The 21,246-nt window shown below is 37.3% G+C and overlaps 2 protein-coding genes across 5 annotated transcripts in view; one reads left to right on the top strand and one right to left on the bottom strand.

The window, feature by feature from the left end:
• Window positions 1-21,246, bottom strand: part of LOC134542177 (uncharacterized) — a 66,160-nt gene that overhangs the window by 24,915 nt on the left and 19,999 nt on the right. For all 4 annotated transcript variants that reach the window (XM_063386212.1, XM_063386213.1, XM_063386210.1 and 1 more), the window contains 2 exons: window positions 2,663-2,814; window positions 1,808-2,059 (listed from right to left, as the gene is read on the bottom strand). In XM_063386212.1, the coding sequence (XP_063242282.1) occupies window positions 1,808-1,975 (168 nt within the window). In that variant the 5' untranslated portion in view covers window positions 1,976-2,059; window positions 2,663-2,814. The remainder of the gene's footprint in view (window positions 1-1,807; window positions 2,060-2,662; window positions 2,815-21,246) is intronic.
• On the top strand, window positions 4,924-15,615 carry LOC134542179 (uncharacterized). Its single transcript, XM_063386218.1, has 3 exons — window positions 4,924-5,032; window positions 11,271-11,360; window positions 13,643-15,615. Exons 2-3 carry the CDS (start codon window positions 11,303-11,305, stop codon window positions 13,948-13,950), a joined length of 366 nt encoding a protein of 121 aa, XP_063242288.1. The 5' UTR covers window positions 4,924-5,032; window positions 11,271-11,302; the 3' UTR covers window positions 13,951-15,615.

The raw sequence follows: 21,246 nt of genomic DNA, 5'->3' as shown, positions 1-21,246 counted from the left end.
GAAAATAATTCATAAATAGCTACCTACCTTACTTTGCTACCATACTCTATTATCGAATGTGATGGTTCATTTGTTACGACCATACCTCTCTTTTCATTTACATTAACAAGTTTGAATCAAAAACCTGTAGGTGAAATTGAAGTTTACAATTTTTTGAAGAAAACATGTACTATTTAGGTCACTAAATCCTTACTCTTAATACTTATTTTATTTAGAGGTAATGAGACAAGCAGTGCTTGATGTGCGGACATTGTGTTGCATTATTGTATTCAAAATTGGAATATAATGCAATAACTAATGTTCACAGAAATTGTGAATATCATACAGCAGAGATTAAATGGCTGGATATAAATAATTTTAACTTTAAAATTTTTAAAGCCATTTATTTGTTCTGTATCAGAAAACAATTTTGAAAACTTCCTGTATTTGTACACTTTCAGAATTGTAGGTAATGAAAAAATATTTTAGACAACCCTCAAAATTAAATATGGGGAATCTTGTCTGGTTATAGCCTAAACTTGGTTCTAAATAAGGTGACACATTTTTGACAGATGCTTCATCAGCGAACGTTCAGGCATTTACGGCTGAATATTCATTGTGTGATGTGTAAAGCAAACACAGATTCATCTAGCACCAGACTAGCTAATTATGTATCAATAATTATTTTGTTTATTTTATAAGAATATTTAGCTGTGAAAGTCTGTAGCAGATGTCAGAGAAGTAACGCCTGATCTTGAACAATGTTCAAGCTCTGTGCTTTTAATAAAGCCATACTTATCATTACTCCAGTCTCAGTGGATCATGATACCAACTGATGCAGTGGTGAATCACTGGACTCGCAATCCAAATGAGCTGGGTTCAGAGCCTGTTCTGGCCACAGTTTCTTGAAACCACTGCAGGCAATTTTTAATTTACCAAGTTTCTGAGTGCACGGAGGCCACCATGTTGTTCACTCGTGAAACTTTTCAGTCAGTAAATCAAAATTATTGACAATTTCATATGGTTTCCTGGTAACTATGATTCATCAAAAAAAGGCTAGGGGATGAACTTTGTTTTATACTGTTTTGCAATTGTAAGTTGTAAGGTTGGTGACGGCTTGAGACTTTCGTGCTTTGTAAACGGGAAGCCTTCTTTTCATAGACGACGAGAGAGCCAAACGCCTGATCGTGCATCTCAGGTTTTTTTTTTTTTTTTGTTCATTGTAAATGTGTTGATAAAAGGATACTAATGGTCAATTAGGTTAGTTTAGCTACATTATAAATAGGTGCTTTAAAACATTGTGGACGGTTGATTTGGTTAGGATAGCTACATTAAAGATACGGGGGGGGGGGGGGGGGGGAAGCGAGCATGAACTTGGGGGAACTTCGAGTTTTGGCTCTCTCGTCAGTGAAATGAACAGAAGGCTTCCCTTTGTAAACGACCATGAATTTGTTGCGTTGATCGTGTTTCGCTGCCGATCCTTCATTCCCCCTCATGGGGCATGGCAAGAAGAGGTGTATGAACCAGGGGCGTAGCCAGGGTGGGGGTTTTAGGGGTTCAAACCCCCCACTTAGCACCAAATCTTTAATTAATTTCTTATTCATCACTCAAACAAATTTCATATTAAAATTAATAAAATTTTCACCATTACAATATTTAAATTTAAGTACCGAAAACTGCTAAAATAGCACTATTTTACACCCTAAAATCTAAATTTTCCCGGGGGAGGACCCCCGGACGGGAGGGGGGGGGGGGGGGAGAATGCTTCTTAACACCCCCGATACACAAATCCTGGCCACGCCACTGTGATCTACGGAGCCGGCCTCACCGCCGCGACGACCTGGAGCGCGGCGCCCCGCAGGTCGCGGGGGGACGCGCCCTGCCGCAGGAGCGCGCGCAGGTCGACCCCTGCCCGCCACTCGCCCAGCGCGGTCACGTGACCGCCGCGCGCCTGCGCCAGGGCCAGCCCCGCGCCCCCCTCTGCGCCCCGCGCCATAGTCACGTCCGCGTCCCAGCGGCGCGCGGGGGGCAGGCCCCGGGGGTGCAGCAGCAGCCAGCAGCGCGGCCCGGCGGGCAGCGTCTGTGCAGTCGCGACCACACCAGTTCTATCCTTCCTCACATTACCGTTTCTCCATTCTGTATGGATACAATATACACCTCCTACGAAACCTTCCACTGAAATTCGAACACAATATTATTATTTTGTATATTATTGATAATTATGATGGTTGTTAGTATATTTTAAATTTTACTAATTATCTTCAGACCATAAAATGGCGCCTTTTAGTATCTGGTCATTACGAAAAAAAGTTATCAATTCTAGACATTTATTATTATTTTACAGGAGAAACTGTTTGTAGCAGTCGGTCACTTTTAATGACAAGGAATTCATTTAATTTTTATTAAATTATATTAAAAATTTTGATGACAGAAATGGTTTGAACTAAGAGGGCGTATTTGCAATAAAATGTTCTTAAAAGAAAGAATAGAATATTATGAGATGATGCTCTTGATCAAACACAACAAAAAACTGTATTTAAAAAAATCCTATTTCAAATTTTAATATTAAAAATAAATATTTCTTTAATAAAGAACTGTCTGAAACGCCTGTGTTGTTTGCGCACATCTGGCGACAGAGCACGCTGAAGCATCGGAAAGAGAGGCAGTTATGCAGAGCACCGACCTGCAAGAGCGCGGAGGCCTCGGGGCAGGAGCAGTCGAGGACGACGCAGAGCGAGCCCCAGGCGGTCGCGCGCAGCCACCGGGCCTCCGCCCCCGAGACCACCGCCAGCCTCACCCCGCGAGCCACCAGCGGCCGCCCCAGCCGCAGTCCGTCTGCAAGGCGCGCCGCCCGCGCTTGCTAGGAGGCCATTTCGTGGCGGATGGCGGCAACCAAACTTCACAAGTACAGAGGGAAACTTCTAAGTATTAACTGTTTAATGAATTTCAACAAGATGGGTAGTATTTTAATTAAATTCTTTGTTGAAAATCTTGCCGAAAGCTAAGGTTTAGTATTTCTTCAATTCGATTCGATAGTCGACGTAGCTGCTCCGGCAGCGAATTCTACCGGCGGGTGCGTAAACTATGTGTGGCTCGCGTCCAGAAATTTAGTTGAAATCGCAATTTACGTACTACATAATTAAATAAAATACATAAAAATATTAGGCCTTTTAGGATTTATTTTACGAAATATTTGCTGTAAACCGAGACGGTTCACGTACAGACAGATCTCCCGGAACATTTTACTATTGGGTCTGCTGCTTCCACAAAGCACGGAAACGTAACAAATGGCAACCATGGAGATTTCATTTAAAGGTTACGAAATATTAATTAATTTTTTAAAAAAATATATGCTTCGAAATCATTGAATGGGCAGAATTTACGTAAGTAAAAAAATAAACGACAAATTAATACTAGAAGACTAGAAATTATTGTTCGTGAAACATTTTTTTTTTTTTACTTATTTAGAACATAAACAAACATGGCTACCACCGCAGCCACTCGGCTTCAATTCGTCACACAGAGCAACGCAAACGGAAGAGCTCAGCATCGCCGAGCTAATCCTTACAAGCGCGGCTCCAGAAGGGGGGCGGTGGTGGCGATAGCCTCTCCCGAGACCAATTATATTGATTAGTGTATATTTATGTTTACTTAAATATTTAATCTCATATGTTAAACTTTTATCTCATCAAAAGTTGCATAGAGCTACTAAGGTTCTGTATTTGAAACCTGTAATTTGTAAATAATATTCCAAGGCCAATATCTGAACACAATTTTTATTTTTTGCAACTACGACCTTTCTTTGTGCGATAGCCCCTCCCGAAAAGTCATCCTAAAGCCGCCATTGAATCCTTGCGGGTCCGTCGCCGTCTGCGTGCTACTGTATAGAAACTCTTCTCCTGTTACGTGACCCGCCTCCGTTTCCGTGCCATTGTATCACTGGCCGCAATAAACACCTCCTGTCGGCTCGCTCGCCGGAGCTTGCGCCACGGCGGGCATCGTGTAACACGGGCGCCACAGCGGGCATCGTGTAACACGGGCGTCACGGGACCGAGCCGAGCCGCGGCAGCGTTGCCGTTTCGTCGTCCGCTCAAACACCCGAGCGCACAGAGGCGTTTCATTCGAACAATCCAGCAGAACATTGTTGCATTCATATCGATTGGTTTGGTAATATAAAAATTTTAAGCTTTTTGACGTGACAACGTCTAATAAATCGATGAACGCCGGCTTCACGCACGAAAAAGTGTCCCGTTACGCTTATTGTTCCGTTTCGCTGTGTCCCGTTACGCTCATTGTTCCGTTACGCTGTTGGCGAGTGCAGTAATAATAGGTTATGTTACAATTGACTAAAAAATTATGGTGATTCATATAATTGATGATAGATATTTGATTACAGTTTATTTATATGAAAACTTGTTCATTATTATATTTACACTTTATAGCTAAACGCCAGTTTTTAAAATTAATTACAAGTCATCTACACGTGAACTGTTTCGTCGACTGTTTATAAAGTGAAGTGAAAAGTTAATGTGGTTTTCATTGCTTATTACAACAACAATTTCGGCAATAAAGGTTAATTATTCTTGCATTTAAAAAATCTGATTACTTGTATAATTTCAAGTATTTATTCTTTTATTATTAAAATAAAAATGATTCAATTTTATTCATAAAAGTATGCAATCATTTCATCAATGTTTTGTTGTCACGTTAAACTATCGTCCGTAAACCGACTTTACAGACAAATATATATTTTTTTGTCGGGAAGTGCTGGCAGTTTGGTTGCGGGGACTGAGCATTTTGCGAGCTCCCCTTATTACCGCGTGATGGGATGGCGATATGGTGAAAAGGGGGAGGTCCCGTCGCGGTGTGATTGGCTGGGCAGAAGGGCAGAGGCACGAATTAAGCCTCGGTGCTGCAGCATTGTTGCAGCTGTGCTTCCGCCGCCCAAGGCTGGCGACCGAACTGTCATTACCTGCGCGCAAATCGCGCCCAGGTGTCATTACTGTCATTCCACGGCTGGCGACTGCAACTGCCGGGGCGCCGACACTTCACGGTAGGAGCGAGTTCACTCATTCACTAACTACATTACACCGCACGTCTTGTTTTCACACGTGGATGATTCAGCCCGCTGATCGCATAGAAAATGACAACTGAATACTGTTACTAATATAAATAATATAAATAAAAAATTGGTTGTCTGTAAAGTCGGTTAACGGACGATAGTTTAACGTGACGTCATAACAAAACATTGATGAAATGATTGAATACTTTTATGAATAAAATTGAATCATTTTTATTGAATTATCACTATTTTGTATGGATATAAAGAAGGAGTGAAATGAAATCTACAATTTAATTGATAAATTTACTTTTATTTGCACTCATTAATTCAAAAAATATGTTTATTACTTTAACGAAGATATTATTTTAACTATAACTTTTATACGTGTTTGCTATTTAACTTCTTCCAATCTGTGTTATTCTGTTAAGGATAGGACGATGATAGGAAAAGTAGGAAACGAATGGGAGTGTTTCAAGTTTGATGTGCCTCGAAAAAGTCAAATCGATGGTTGTCCCAATCGAGTGGAAGCCAGATAGATGCGGCGCAAGCGTACAATGAGCGTAACGGGACAATGTGCGGAACGGGACAAAGAGTCATCCTTTATCGTGCGTGCAGCCGGCGTTCATTGATTTATTAGACGTTGTCACGTCAAAAAAACATTAAACTAACAAAAATTAAATATTAGTAAACTGTAACTTAACTAAGAGAACAGCTCACAAGAAATAAAATCAACTTTAAAATGTCTTATTAATTATTAGCTTCGTAAAAATTTCCCGTGTTTTCATTTGAATCTGATGAATTCTAATTTCAATTTATAACTATGGGAAACACTTAACACTGATTATATATATATATATATATATATATATATATATATATATATAAACAAAATTATGACGTACGAAATAGCTCTTTTGCTATTACATTAGAAACTAAAAACAAAACAAAAAAAATCGTTTCACGAACTATGTACTAACACAGCACATATTTTAATACAGCACCTATAATATGATTGAATTTATCTGATATATTATAGGTACATTATTATTTCACATGGTGTTCATTACGTACTAGGAAAACCACGTGGCAATGCGTCCCGCTGTTCAAGCCTACTGTCAGCGGAACGAACAGTAAACAGCTGTCTCTCTGTTCAGACGCCACGGTAGTGTCTGCGCTCACCGCCAGCTGCAGCACTGGCGCCAGCTGTGGCTCCCTGCTTCCTGTTACACATTTCCGTCCCTTTCACGAAGTTACTCCCACCAAATCCCGCATGTCGAGAGCTCAAATGTTACACATAAAAAAACACACTAAAGTGCAAAGTCGAGCTCATAACTTGGGCACAGGCTAAAATGGTCTTTATTATGAAGTTTTAAATCCGTAAGTTGTTAAATAAGTGCTCTTATATTTCAAAGTATTCGTTTTAGAAAAAAAAACAGACTATTTATTTTCTTCCAATTTTTAAACCAAACTTATTTTCTGTTTTACGGGTTGGCATTGTTGTTTGTTTAAATTAGTACTTACATCACTTTTTCACTGGAGTGATTCATCAGTTCGTTGATATTCTTTAATACACTATTTGCTTCTGGGTAAACTAAAGAGAAATAGTTATTTTAATTTTAAAATCTTGAAATGGTTGTAGCTTTAAAGTATTCATTTGAGGAAATTTTTTCCCCCTATTTAAAACCTAACTATATTTAGGTTTAACAAGATGGTACTATCAATTTCTCAATATAAAACTGAAAAGCACGCGTTTCACCCTGAAAAGCGCGCGTTTCACCCGACTTCCTGTTACACTCTTCCGTCGCATTCACGAAATGAACATACCAATGCCGTACACCGAGAACTATGATGTTTCACATCAAAAACTATTCATCATTATACTGTGACCTAAAAACGATTTAACGTATCCCAAAACAATAAAAATAACACAACATATAACGCATATACACCTTTACAACATACTAAATTTCGTTATTGCCTTCCGCCGCGCAATGTAACGAATTTTTTTTTTTTACCACGCTTTTGTTAGTTCATTCAAGGAATTAAATAAAATGTAATAAAATATTTCCATTCAATTTTTACCCACTTTGACGTCCGAATGTGTTGAAATATTGTATACATATAAATAACCTCTGACAAATTCAATATTTTGATAACCTAAGACCTTATAGTTAAGGGGGAGTGTGTGTAAAAAATGGCTAATGACAACTATATCAAACATGGGAAAATTTTATTTTGAGACTAAAAATAATAAAATAAACGTATAGTTAAAAAACTGAAAAAAAGCCTTTATTGTTGAATCAACTAATAATTAAAAAATTAAATTTAAATTAAATTTTTTATGTCCAACAGCCAAATAATGCACTACATTTCTGTACATCTAAAAACGTAGGGTGCTTGATATCATTTGTCTTAAATTTTCTATCACTCATTTTAAGATATAGTCATTACAAAAATGGAAGAAGAGAGCAAGCACCCCACGCTTTTAGTTCTACAGAGTTGTGGTGCATTATTTGTCTGTTGGACAAAAAAATTAAATTTAAATTTTATTTTTTTAATTTTTAGTTCATTCAACAATAAAATATCGACATATATATATATACATATATATACACACACGTATAGTTTAAAAAAAAAATGGGTGCGTGTACTTACGCGCGTGAGAAGTTATACTTCTTTGGCATCATTAAAAAAAAGTTTTTAATTGTATGCAAATAATTAATTACAATAAAATAATGAAAGGGCTGGAAAAAGATAGTCAACACAGCCAATAATGTTCAGTTTAAATTTGAAAAATTAAATAAATAAAATTTAGAGAATAATAATGATATGACATAATTTGTACTAAATATTATAAGATTCTTAATTTTAAATATTTATTATTGATTATTTAATATTTAAAAAGAAAATAAATAAATTTAATAATAAATTAAAAAATATTATTTAAGTTTATTCATTTTTAAAATATTTATTATTTTCTTAATTTAATATTCACTTTTCATTTTTATCAAAAAGTTTTCATTAATTTTGTTCATTAATTTTTATATATATTTATTATTTATTCCATTTAATAATAAAAAATAAAAATTAATATTTGAATTTTATGTTCGATTTTAATATTTATCACAAATTTTTTATTAAAAGTTTTATTATATTTATTTCTTTATTTTGTAAATATTAAATAACCAATAATAAATATTTAACATTAATAATTTAATAATATTTAGTATTAATTATATCAAATAATAATATTTTAATTTATATCAATACATAATACATACGGATAGTTAACCTCAATTATATTGGAGCACTTGAAAAAGTAAATAAGCACAATTTTTTTACTAATATTTACAAATAGTAAATAATTTTAATCAAAATATTCAATTTAAATCACTACTGAATATAATTTATTAGCACGTATATAATTCGCACTTGTATGAAACTAAAACACGTGTTGTGAATGTAGAAACTAGAAACATGTGGATAAATATTTATAAATATGAAAACAGTGATCAGAGGCGACGAGCGTGCCAACATGCGCGACTAATAGAGGTTCTATTTCTATTTTGTTGGTAGCTTTTTTTTCCCAAGACTTAATGAGCGCTTTAGCGGGCAGCTTCAACCTGTTAATTTTGTGTTACAGTGATGCGCGCGCATCTTAAAATTTCACTCTCATAATTTTTTCATAACGCGCCCAAAAAAGTATAACTTAAAAAACTACAACTTTCTGGCAAAAGAGCACTGAGTGCTGGTATGTCAATGCAACCTGTATTTGTAAAGAACTTGAAAATACAAAATAAAGAGACTTTGAAATTGAATTGATTGACCTCTATTATAGATAGTGCTAAGTTAAATGTTTGAATATTATATATAGTGCTAAGTTAAACGTTTGACTATTATATATAGTGCTAAGTTAAACGTTTGACTAGAGGTCAATTTCAAAGTCTCTTTATTTTGTATTTTCAAGTTCTTTACAAATACAGGTTGCATCGACATACCAGCACTCAGTGCTCTTTTGCCAGAAAATTCTAGTCGAGAACCAGGGATTTTCATTGGTGTACAATTACACCATAGTGGGCGGTTGTTATAATTGTCATGAAGATATTATTTCATTTTATTTTTATTTTGTTGGTGATTCACGACTCGGCGACAGTGATCTCATTACGGAAGGGCACACGCGGATCAAATCACGGATGACGGGTAAGGAAATCGGTTGTGAAATAGCGTAAGGATCTGTTACAGTTTTGTGATATCAGGGAAACCAAAGACATTAAAAACTCTGATATACACGTGCCCTTTTGGAGTATACTAGGGGTCATGTGTCCGAAAAATGATCTCATTCTGTTGTTTCCTTAGTCGTCCTTGAATGATTGATTTCTATTAGAGTCTCCTCCTTATCACTGCTATAATCTCTGTTCTTGTTTCTCGATCTTTGTTCATTTCATGCTAGCATCACAGCAGCGCACGCGCAAGCAGAATTTCGTTGTTGTTGTTGTTGTTGTTGTTGGTCTTGTGGGGTGTATGGGGGGTAGAGGTGATATAACCAAATTAAATTAAATTCATATTCTTTCAATTAGTTGGTGTTTATGATTTTATTTATTTATTTTTTTTAATTTTTTTTTTAAAGGATTGAGAGAAGGGGGTTATATATGTCCTCCTTGCGTACGCCCCTAGTTTATACTGCTCACATCGAAATTTCGTCTGATTTCGTTCATATTTCCTTCCCATGACGTCTAGATTGAAATAAAATTTCAATGTTCCTAGTCATGTCCATAGCCATTGACATCATGTCACATTTATTCTCATCGTACTCGGTGTTGTACTCTTAAAAGTAGTATATTTATTCATCTTCATTTTTTTTTAATTTGCTCCTCCCTTCCTTAGTCTGTATCCTTCTGTATCCTTCTTTCTTTCTTCCGTATAAAGCCATCTTCAGGGTAAAACTATGGGCTACCCGTAAGCAAACTCGAGGGACAAAGACGTATCTCGCCGCTCCTTCTACTTCGTTCCCAACATTTAAATTTATACTAAAATATATAAATAAAACACCACCGCAAAAAGAAAATAACCCACCTTTTATATTAAGACAAACATTGCACGAGATCGTTTTTTTTTTTTTAAATAACAAATCAAGAATTTGAGCTTGATTATCTGATAATAATTTACATCATTGCAAACCTTTGCTGTAATATGTATTCAAGTAAATATTTTCTGTTAACATTATTAAAAGATATCAAAGTATAATTTCGCACCCTCCCCCCGTCCCGGTCAGACCTGGTCCTCTCGGATGCAAGTCCAGAGGTTCAATCGCTGCTCCGCCGACATTAGTCGCGCGAATGTACTCTCGGCATGTGAATGCGCATATGGTGTAAAATATTCAGTGCCCCCCGATCAGTCCCGAATATTCAATATAAACACTTCTTCTTTCTTTTATACTTTGTTAAAGGACTCTTTGACGCCGAGGTCGGTAGAGAATGACACATGCGGTGAACACAGTGAAGGAATCCCTGCGTTGTATTCGTTGGCTGCATTTAGCAAAGCCCAGGCTACATTCGTGACAGCACGCAAACAACACGTAAATAGCACAGTTGCACGCAAGCACTACTCCCAAGTGGAAGCTACACACAACTTAGCTGTTCCAATCATTCCAACACCCCACACTTTTACTTCTGTCGGAATTTTCAGTTAACAAACGTTGGAAACGAAACACTTGTTTACATAAAGGTAGGCATTTAATAAGACCGTTTTGTTTTTAATGATTAGGAATGATTAACTTTTTAATGAATTGCCTCGCAAATAAATGGCATGCTCAGATTAGTTCCACTTTTCATCTTTTGAAATGCACGCATACAAACAGTCGTTAGCTACTATACAATGTCGTTGAGGTACCTAGTGTACGCTGAATGGCCGCGAACAGAAATTTGCGCACAGCACAAAGGAAAGTTAGAAAGTTCCACAAATTTTTGTGCGAAAGTAGCGGAGACACAAACCACAAAAACATCATTTCAACGGCCAGCTAAATCTTCGCCATGCATTTAACACATTCCAGGTGCAGATCGTACTGATAAACGTGACACCAGCCATTTCTAGTAGGTATTATTTTTTGAATAGCTAGTCGAAAAATGTTGGTAGTAATATTTTGGTGTTAATAACTTTTGTTGAGTTTTGTTTTATAGTTGTGTCCAATAAACCTGTTCATCTGTTCCTTATAATTTTTTTTTTCTTTCAGAATCGAAGACTGGATTTATTAACTCTCACCAGATGGAATCAATCAGACTCATTCTACTGATCACTTTTGTCTCCATATTTGTGAGAGCAGGTAATTCACAAATCATCAAAAGTATTAAAAAAGTGAACAGATTTCTCTTAGAATGCCATTGATATTTAAAGTGGAATGTTTCAAGTATGTTTCCTTATACAGAATCATAAAAAAAAAATTAAAAAAAAAATTGGGGAGCTAATTACCCAAACGTTATCAATGTATGTATCTATACTGTGTAACGTGTATTATGAAACTACATTTCTAAATATATTATACAGTTTAACTTTCAATCCACGTATTAATGAATAATTAAAATAAAATTATGACTTTTGGCAATTTTTTGTATGTAATATATTGTTAATTTTTCATGTTCATATTAAATTATGAAATAATGTAAGGCTTCTTTATTTCGTATGGAACTTAAATTTTTTATAATGTTAAGAATTTTTGTACATTTATTTGAGCAGATATTATTTTTAGTAGGTTTTTTTTTAATGTTTGAAATTACCTAAAAAATAAAATTATGTTGACATTGTGGATTATTTTGAGAAATTTTAAACATTCTGAGGAAAATTATCTGACAGCGTTGCCCATTTAGGAACGATAAATTCTGACCTGGAATATCTGGTAGATCTAGATAAAAGAGTTTGTGCCTTTTCTCTTGTGAACACAGCTTTATTGATCTCGAAAACGATGAAGTTGTTAAATGGGTTTTGCAAAAAAAAAGAGACTGAAAATTTCCTGGGCTGCGTACATTACATTGTTATCGTGGTTTATGTTGAGTACATATTATAGTAATATCTGCACCATTTTACAACACCCAAAATTTTATTGAAATACACTATAAGTTATGTATGTTTTTAAACTATATATTTAATTAATTTGAATTACACATATTTTTTGTTTCTTTTATTTGGGTTGCTTTTAGTGTCTTTATACTGTGACTGACCTTGTCCTGTACTTTATGCCTATGTTACATTTTTGTGTTAAACCTGTGTTCATAAGTGTCATATTTGCGTGTTTTGTTGTATTATTTATTTAGTGCCTACCTCTTAAGGGCCTGCCTAGTCAGGGGCGTAATTCGGTTAGTGAGGCGGGATGATGAGTGTGACGCCCGCTGGTGCTTCTAGGCTGTGGACTGGCGCGCAGTCTTCTTATAGTGCAGAGGGCAAATATGGGATGCGTGCGGTAACCATAACATTATATGTCGGAGAAATGAAGACAAAGGTGCAATGCAAGTCCCTCGAGTGCTAATTCTTGTTCGAAAATTATTCTGAAAACACGCGTTTTGGCCATTTTCACTTTTCTAAAAATACAGCTTAAAAAAGGGGGTTGTCTGTAAAGTCGGTTTACGGACGATAATTTTACGTGATAACGTCATAAGAAAACATTGGTGAAAAAATTGCATACCTTAACCTGTTTCATATTGTAGAAGATTTTCTCGCACGGTGGTTGGCGGTTCTTGCACGCTCGGCCCAGGCGGAACGTGACAACGCGTATTGCTTTTTTCGTGCGTTCATCGATTTTATAAGACGTTATCACGTCAAAACGAAATACGGATACAGAATTATTCATTCGCCAGCCAGAGTATCTTTGAACGCCCCACTCGGATATCTCGAGCAGTTTTAAAGTCGCAATATGCGCCCAGGATGTTTCAGCCCCGCCCAACTCTTCTTACCTAGACCCTGTTCTCTCTTGTCCAGTAGTTACCTGCTTGCTTAATGCATGATATTTGATCCCCGCATTACCCGGCCCAGGGTTTTCCCTGTGTCTATGCAGGTTTTACCTGAGTCACATTAGTTAGCTTTTAAGCTAGACTTTCAATGGGGCGTCAGCCATGGTGCCAATCGCTGCCATGGCTGGCCAGTAAACCCCAATTAGCACATGATGCACGCGCCCTTGTCCTGCGTGGTTAAAAACCCGCATGGTAGAGTGTATAGGCTTCGGCCTGAGACACACTTAGGTCCTCCCCTAACCTGGACCCTCCCCTTACACACTCAGAATAATTATCTGTGATTTTTTTTTTTGGGTTCGGTATTTCTGTGCTGTTATCATTTGTGGTTTTTTTTTTTTTCGTTCTGTTAGTCCATTTTGCTTTGTTTTTTCTTTGTTTGTTGACCATATTCCTGTTGTGGAGTATTGTGTGGCGTTAAATCCTGACAACAGCAATTTTTTGCTTAATTTGTGTTTTTTTTTGCCATTTGTGGTTTTTTTTTGTAGTTTTCTTCTACAGATATACATGTGCTAAGCAATGGCGTATGTCCAAAAACTTACATCAAGTCACACTTAGAATAATTTAGGCTAGGCGTCGCAGGTTGACGAAGACGACGGTGTTCCAGACAACATGGTGCGCGTGTCCGGGGTCGGCGAGCTCGTGGCGTGCGACCCGAGGCCCGAGGACGCGGTGCTGTACCAGGGCTCGGTGGAGAGGGCCCGCCGCCTGCTCCGGAGGGTACAGGCGGAGCTGAACGTGTCGACGGGCGCCGCGACCATCCACTGCGTGCGCGCCGTCGACAACAAGGGCGACGGCAACGCCGCCGAGGTGTCCGTGGTGGACGGCGGCGTGGGCTCCAGCCGAGTCGCCCTCAGGTTCCAGTCGCAGCGCGGCAGCGGCATTCACTACACCGTCACCGTCTCGGGGAAGTGAGGCGCGCGCCCCTCCCCTCATTGAGCACGCATCCCCGCGTCCCTTAGCCCCGTTCCACACCATGGCGGCTTCGGGAGGGGCTATCGCACAAAAAAAAAAAGGTCGTAGTTGCAAAAAAAATTAAAGTGGTCAGATATTGGCCTGGGAATATTATTTACAAATTACAGGTTTAAAATACAGAACCTTAGTAGCCCCATGCAACTTTTTATGAGATAAAAGTTTAACATACGAAATTAAATGTTTAAGTAAACAAATATATACACAAATCAATAAAATTGGTCTCGGGAGGGGGTTATGGCCACCACCGCCCCCCTTCTGGAGCCGCGCTGGTTCTACAATGGCACAGAAACGGAGTCGGATCTCCAGGAACATTCCTCTGTCACGTCTGCTGCATCACAACGCACGGAAACATATATAAAACACCAATGAGATTGCATTTAAAGGTTACAAAAATATTACTTTAATTATTAAAATATATATATATGACGCTTCGAGATCATAGAACGGGCAGAATTTGCGTACATAATTATAATAAATCGCAAAGTAATAATAGAACAGTAAATATTCTTGCACTTAAAAACAACTTTTAACGTATTTATAACACAAATAAACATGGCTACCACCGTCGCACGGAGCAAGGTAAACGGGAGAGCTCAGCATCGCCGAGCTAATCCGTCCTGATCAGTCTCATAGAAACTCTATGCCGTTAGATCGGTCTCCGTTTAGGTGATTCGTCTCAGTTTCCGTGTCATTGTGTAACGGGTGTAAAGGATGGATGACGTGAATACTCTTACTGCTAGCACCACCTGCTGGCCAGTGTTGCCAACCGTAGCATAATCAGAAGTGCCCACCCCCCTCCAAACACTATGACTCCCCCCCCCTAACCTAATGATGCGCCCCCCCCCCCCCCCGAAATTTTTTTTTGCCATTTTCTCAATGAATTACTCAATTATTTTATAATATTATACTTTTTTAGTATTATATTTTATCACATTTTGCATTAATTAAAACTGATTTTCTAAGAATAATAATTTTGGTCATATCAGGTAATATTTCCATCCTGAACCGACAGATGCCAAACTGCTTTTGTTGAGGAAAGTGCGGGGTTGCCAATTTGATTTACAAGATCCCTTTCAATTATCAAAGCACCAGAAACGTATTTTCACATTAGAAGCTATAATTATGTAAATAATATATACATTTTTCTCGTCTTTTAACCCCCCCCCCCCCCTGAAATTTTAACGACGCAGTCTGCGTCGTTACCCCCCCCTTGTGGGCACCCCTGGCATAATTATGCTACATGTAGCATAATTTGTTGTTGCTGTAGCATGTAGCAAAATTTCTTTATTTCAGATAAAATGAACTGTAAAGTATTGAGTTCAAAAGCTACAAATGTAACTAAATACAGTAGATAACACAGTTTCGGTGCTACATGCAAGGACTGGGTTCTCTGATTACACAGCCACACAGCCACACACACGGCTATCTTTCAGCGACGTCTTGAAAGCGGTATCGTTTGTAGGGAAATTTTATACCACACTGGACTGGAACTCTTTATCATCTTTTTCTTTCAAATGAAAAATTTACAAGTCAAGCTAAATTCTGCTGACGACAGCAGTACAGAGGACGAAGCTCTTCCTTAGCTGTATTTGGCTATTAATATGTGTGTGTAAAGAAATACAGCTTGGACTAAAAAGCAAATGAATATTAATTTATAATAATGCATATAATAATAATTTATGTGCTATATTAGTTTTAGCAAATTTTTACAGATTTTTTATTTTGCAGCGTAAAAGCAATATTTTTCTACCTTAATTAATAACTTAAAAGAAAATTGGTAAAATATAGCATAATTTTTCTCAAAATAGCATATTTTTTTCTGAGTTGTAGCATAAATATGTTTCAAAAGGTTGGCAACACTGCTGCTGGCAGTTGGTTGAACTGATGTACACGCAGACATTTTGTGTTGGGATACATACAGGGATTCAGCGAAACGTAAATAACGACCGTTGGTGAATAGAATTACAAAATTTTAATACAGCGTGAAATTTATTAAATGGGTAGCTATGAGGAGAAGAAATAAAATATTATGAAATATTATAAATATCCTAAAATATTATAAATACTAATTACGACCACTTAATAAATTTATAAGTTTATTCCAGTTTTATGTATACAATTTTTATTTACATTTCCCTTGGTCTCTTCTTGAGTAATGGATTAAACTATTTGTGTTTTCAATACCTCTAGTGTCAGAACTTTTAATAAATATTTTAAGAAAACTAAATACAAGACGCTTGCGAAACTAATGGACGCAGAGACGCATCAGTGGATGCGAGTGTCGCATCCTGAGATACGTCGAGTTTACTGGACACGCATCCTTTGTGAGAATCCTGAAGCAACACAAAGATGACCGGATCCACTGCGATGCACTTAGTTAAGGGACCCAGTAGCCTACTATTCGGAAACAGATATTGTCTATCACCTTCCCCACCAAGGCTCTGGAACGCGTCCGTTGGACGGAACCGACACTAACACTTCGACGTAAAGGCCCGTCCACAATTGCAATGTCCTAAATTGGCCCACGTGACACTCTGACGTCATGGAAGGTGTTGGCGATGGTCCGAATACATTGGTCAACTTGAGCTTTTTGTCCCAGTCTGTGTCCTTCGATAGCATGGAAGAAGAACACTCGTGATAATTGCTGTTTCCGGATCCAGTTTCAAAAAGGCAAACAGAAAACAACGGAAGATGTAGTAGGAAGCCAACAAGACCGAGGCGATGTATTGATTAGTGCTGCCCGTTTGCGACTGGCGTTTTTCAAAGGCCGAACTCACGAATTTAATTTTGGCAGTGTAATTAAAATGTATTTATTTGCATTTACTTTTGCCTTACAGAATAACCAAATATTATTTAACTCTTATACCTTTCACAAGTTAAATTAATATTTGAAACTAAGCTGCATACTCATTTACAATGCATGGAAACGATAAACATAAACAATCGGAAAAACAATGTTTTTTCCCGCTCTACATTTACTGCGCTCTAGTGACTATTTTAGAAATCAGTGTATTCGGAGATCGGTGATCGCAATTGCAGGCGGGCCAGTTTCCCGTGCGACAACGTGACGTCATGCACCCCCGGGCAGGGACACGAACACCCACGGACGGGCCTTATCGCAGACGGACACACATGTCGCGACGCGACCCCCCATCGCTTATCACATCAACGATCGTCCCAGGGTGGGGTTACAACCAGCGTGGACGTACATTCGAGCCGAAAGCGGGTTTCGAAACTTGACAAAGCTAACATTTAGAAGAGTACTGGAGGTGAAAGGTGCGACGTGACTCCACTTCAAGCACCTGACTGACGGAACACATGCAACACTTGAATGTTGGCGGCGGTATGAGATTCAGCTTGGCAGAAAACTGCTTCACCTACGATGAGCATTTGCACAAGCCCGGTGTTAGTATTACGTAGAGTAGTTCTAGTTTTAACTCTTTGTTGAAACCATCATACGCTTTTAACTTCCTCAGACGTCTTCAATTAATAACTTTATATAATAAATAAGAAAATTGATATGTTGAATAGAGTTTGACAAATATTATTTACTTTTGTTTTATATGTTAGCAAGATGTAGTTTAGTTATAAACTTTACGGTCCATTATCCAAAGGAGAAAAACAAAATAATTTTTGCATTTAATATTGTAAGTCCTATGTTATGAATTTTATTATGTTAATACTATTTTTTTTATTTATAACAACACACTCCAACTAAAGTAGAATTCATTTTTCGAAGGCTAAAACAACCAAAATAAACAAAGCAGTGGGGTTAGTTTTATGTCCGTTGTAGCCAAGCCGCTGTGTTAGTTTGGTATTGTATAAGTAAGTACTTATCGCTATAACTATCAATGTGTTAATACTATACTAATTGTGGCCGAGTCTTTATCCAACGCACAATTTTTCAAACCCTTCACAATTATATTTAAAAAGAAAAAAAAACACCTGCAAAGTTACCGTGGCCTGGTTTATAAACTACGGAAGAAAGCAAGATGCAAAATGTTCAGCAACCACATTTTACAGTTCCCGTTTATAAACTATACGCAATGCGCAGTTCCGCAACGCAAGTATTGTTCAACTTCCTTCTTTCCGGGTTTTGGCTTGCGACTTCGACGGCCATATTTGAACAGATGTGTTCCGAAAACATTTAGAGACGCAGGTGTTATGTGCACAGAGACCAGCAATGTCGTATTTATTTTATACATTATGTTTTCATTTATTATTCTTTCATACGATAAAATAAAATAACACTCTTACATAAATTTATCAACAATTTTTTTTTGTGATGAATACTAGTTACGAAAAGAAGCCCGGGGACGGGGTAGAAGTTTGTTTTCTACAGTTTTAAATTTTAACGTTTCAGGTGTTGACGTCTTGCGATTTGCGTGATTTATAAACGACGGTGATTTTCGTGCGTTGGTTGCGATTTGCGCTATTGCGTCGTTGCGACCCCTGCGTAGTTTATAAACCAAGCTTAAGTAGGATTTGAGCGTACCGCTTAATTTGTAATGTTTACGATGAATTCTATTAGCAGTAGACTTGTATACTCTTATCTTATCAGTGTAAGCTCGCGCGGGCTTTCCTCTCTTGCCCGCGATGAGTAACTCAAGTCCATCACAAATAAAAAATATAAAAAAAAAACTACGTAAAACAAAGTCGAATTATTTGCAAGTCAATAAAAATTTTTGCTGAAAGTTTTCTTGTAAAGTTTTCTTCCCTACACTCCCGGACCACTACCCGAAACCATTTTGCTCTGCGACAGACTATTTTTCGATGTGTAACATCTTAGCTCTCGGTATATAGGCATTTGGTAGGAGTGATTTCGTGAATGTAAAGGAAGCTGAATAAACGGAAATGTGTAACTACGGTGCTGAAGTACGGACCCACGTGTAGCAACATAAACCCGTACATAGTCGCTTCCGTAAACATTAGGGGACATGCCAAACTTCTTGGTGTCACAAATGAGACTTTATGATATTGCAACTACCCTGGAGTATATTTGGTGAACTTAAATAGTCATTGTAAAACAACAATTACAAGTTTTAAAATAATGAATAAAAATTGCATTTCAATGATTATAATCATATTCTCCGGCTACATCTCCAAGAGGTTTTGAAACACAGTGGTAGAGCGCGCGCCTGGTAACCTGAAGGGGCGTGGTTCAAGTCTCGTCACTGCATGTTGTCATTTTTACTTTTTCTACTAACCTTATAATATAATAAAGTTGAAAAGTTTCATATTAAGGTTCGCTTGTACGAAGTATTTACAGACTGATTACAGTCTTCTAGGTGGAAACAAAAATACAAAAATATGTTTAGTGTTATAATATGTGTTTTAAAATGTTTCAGGTAATATTTTAGTAATTCCATAAAGTATAACTTCTCAAATGTGCTGCAAATTTATAGCATTAACTTCCAAGTGTATTTTTTTTTTTCAAGATGGGCAGTATGCTAATACAATTCTTATTCGGAAATCAGGTCAATTTAATTCAATTTCAAAGTCTTTATTGTACATATTTGCACTCTTTACAGATTTTATACATTTTATCTCGGCACACCAGCACTCTGTGCTCTTTTGCCCGTAATTTGTTTTGGTTCATGGTATACACTCATATTTACACTTGAGTTTTTTGTATTTACACTGAAAGAAAAAATTAAAAAAACTTTCGTAATAGTTTTGTTAGCTTAGCTCAATGTTTTTTGTTTTGGTTTCTTGTTGTATTACAAGATAGAATTACTTAAACTAAACAATACACTATTAAACAATTATATTAACAGGTCTAAAGCCGGGATTTTATCGGAGCCGTTTCTAAATGTTTAATATCCCCTGTTGTTTCGTGCTGCTAACTGCTATCTGCGCTGGATGGTGGCGAGCAACGTTCACGATCCAGGCAGCGAATTCTAGCGGCGGGAGAAGAAAGTATGTGTGTGACAAGCATCCAAAAATTCTGGTGTTTGAATAGTGACTATTTTATTTATAAATTTATTTATCACGCTCGGCAATATTTTAAATAACTCTACGTTAAATTTCGTGACCGGGTTTCATGTTATAAGTTCAGTTGCAACATGAGCAACATGAGCAATATGAGAACACACGAGTTTGGCGAGCACTGAAAGACTCACTTTTTTTTTTACGACAGGTGTACCATGTCTAGTGTTCTGGAAAAAAATTGGTTGTCTTTAAAGTCGGTTTACGGACGATAGTTTAACGTGACGTCATAACAAAACATTGATGAAATGATTGCATACTTTTATGAATAAAATTGAATCATTTTTATTTTAATAATAAAAGAATAAATACTTGAAATTATACTAGTAATCAGATTCATTTTCTTACGTAAATTTGACGTAGAAATTATTTCATATTACACATTTATAAACAAAGTTTTAAGTATTCACTTCTGTCGGTGCGGCGCAAGCGTACAATGAGCGCAACGGGACACAGCGTAACGGAACAATGTGCGTAACGGGACACTTTTTCGTGCGTGCAGCCGGCGTTCATCGATTTATTAGACGTTGTCACGTCAAAAATTCGTATCGCTGTGAGAGTTTCAGGCCAGAATAATTTTGTGGGAATGACAAGGAATCGGTACTATAGTCTGTGTCATATAACTGTAGTACCAAACCAATGGTCTGCGCACCCTTCCGCAAAACTGCTGTTCTGTCAACACTTACACACGGGCGACTTTCTGTCGCAGCGACTGAGCGACAGAAAGTCGCAGCTTCAGGGCGATAGCTGCAAGGTTGCAATAAATCCGAAAAATTTATTTTGGTTGGGTATTACATTTGAAGACTATAAAAACATAGAACTGAAACGACTATTGTTGTTATTAAAAGGCACTGCTTGATGAAATTTACGGAGCAATAAATATACCCTTGAAATAATAATTCATCCCCCTCGTCAAATAAAAAAACCCTGGAAGAAGCTATGCCTATAGAGTAGCTAGTAACACGCGTGTACCAATGGTTGGTAAACAAAAGCGGCATGCAAGGTGAGTGTCCGTTGCCCCAGATGATTATATTTATAAGCTATATCGAGATAGGAAACTTTTGAAATACACTAAGTCTTGAGCGCGCATGAGAGCAAAGTCTACTGATAAAGCCAAGGCAAGAGACATTCTTAATGATGTCGTTGTTGTTTTTTTGCGGTCAGCTGGACGATACGCCCAAGCAGCATTCAGGGAATTCAAGTTACTGCAATTGTGTTTTTACTTTCCTGTAGTTCCCGTGAAAGATG

The sequence above is a fragment of the Bacillus rossius genome (assembly GCF_032445375.1).
Source record: "Bacillus rossius redtenbacheri isolate Brsri chromosome 4 unlocalized genomic scaffold, Brsri_v3 Brsri_v3_scf4_2, whole genome shotgun sequence".
Lineage (NCBI taxonomy): Eukaryota > Metazoa > Arthropoda > Insecta > Phasmatodea > Bacillidae > Bacillus > Bacillus rossius.
This window is presented reverse-complemented; position numbering and strand designations above follow the sequence as displayed.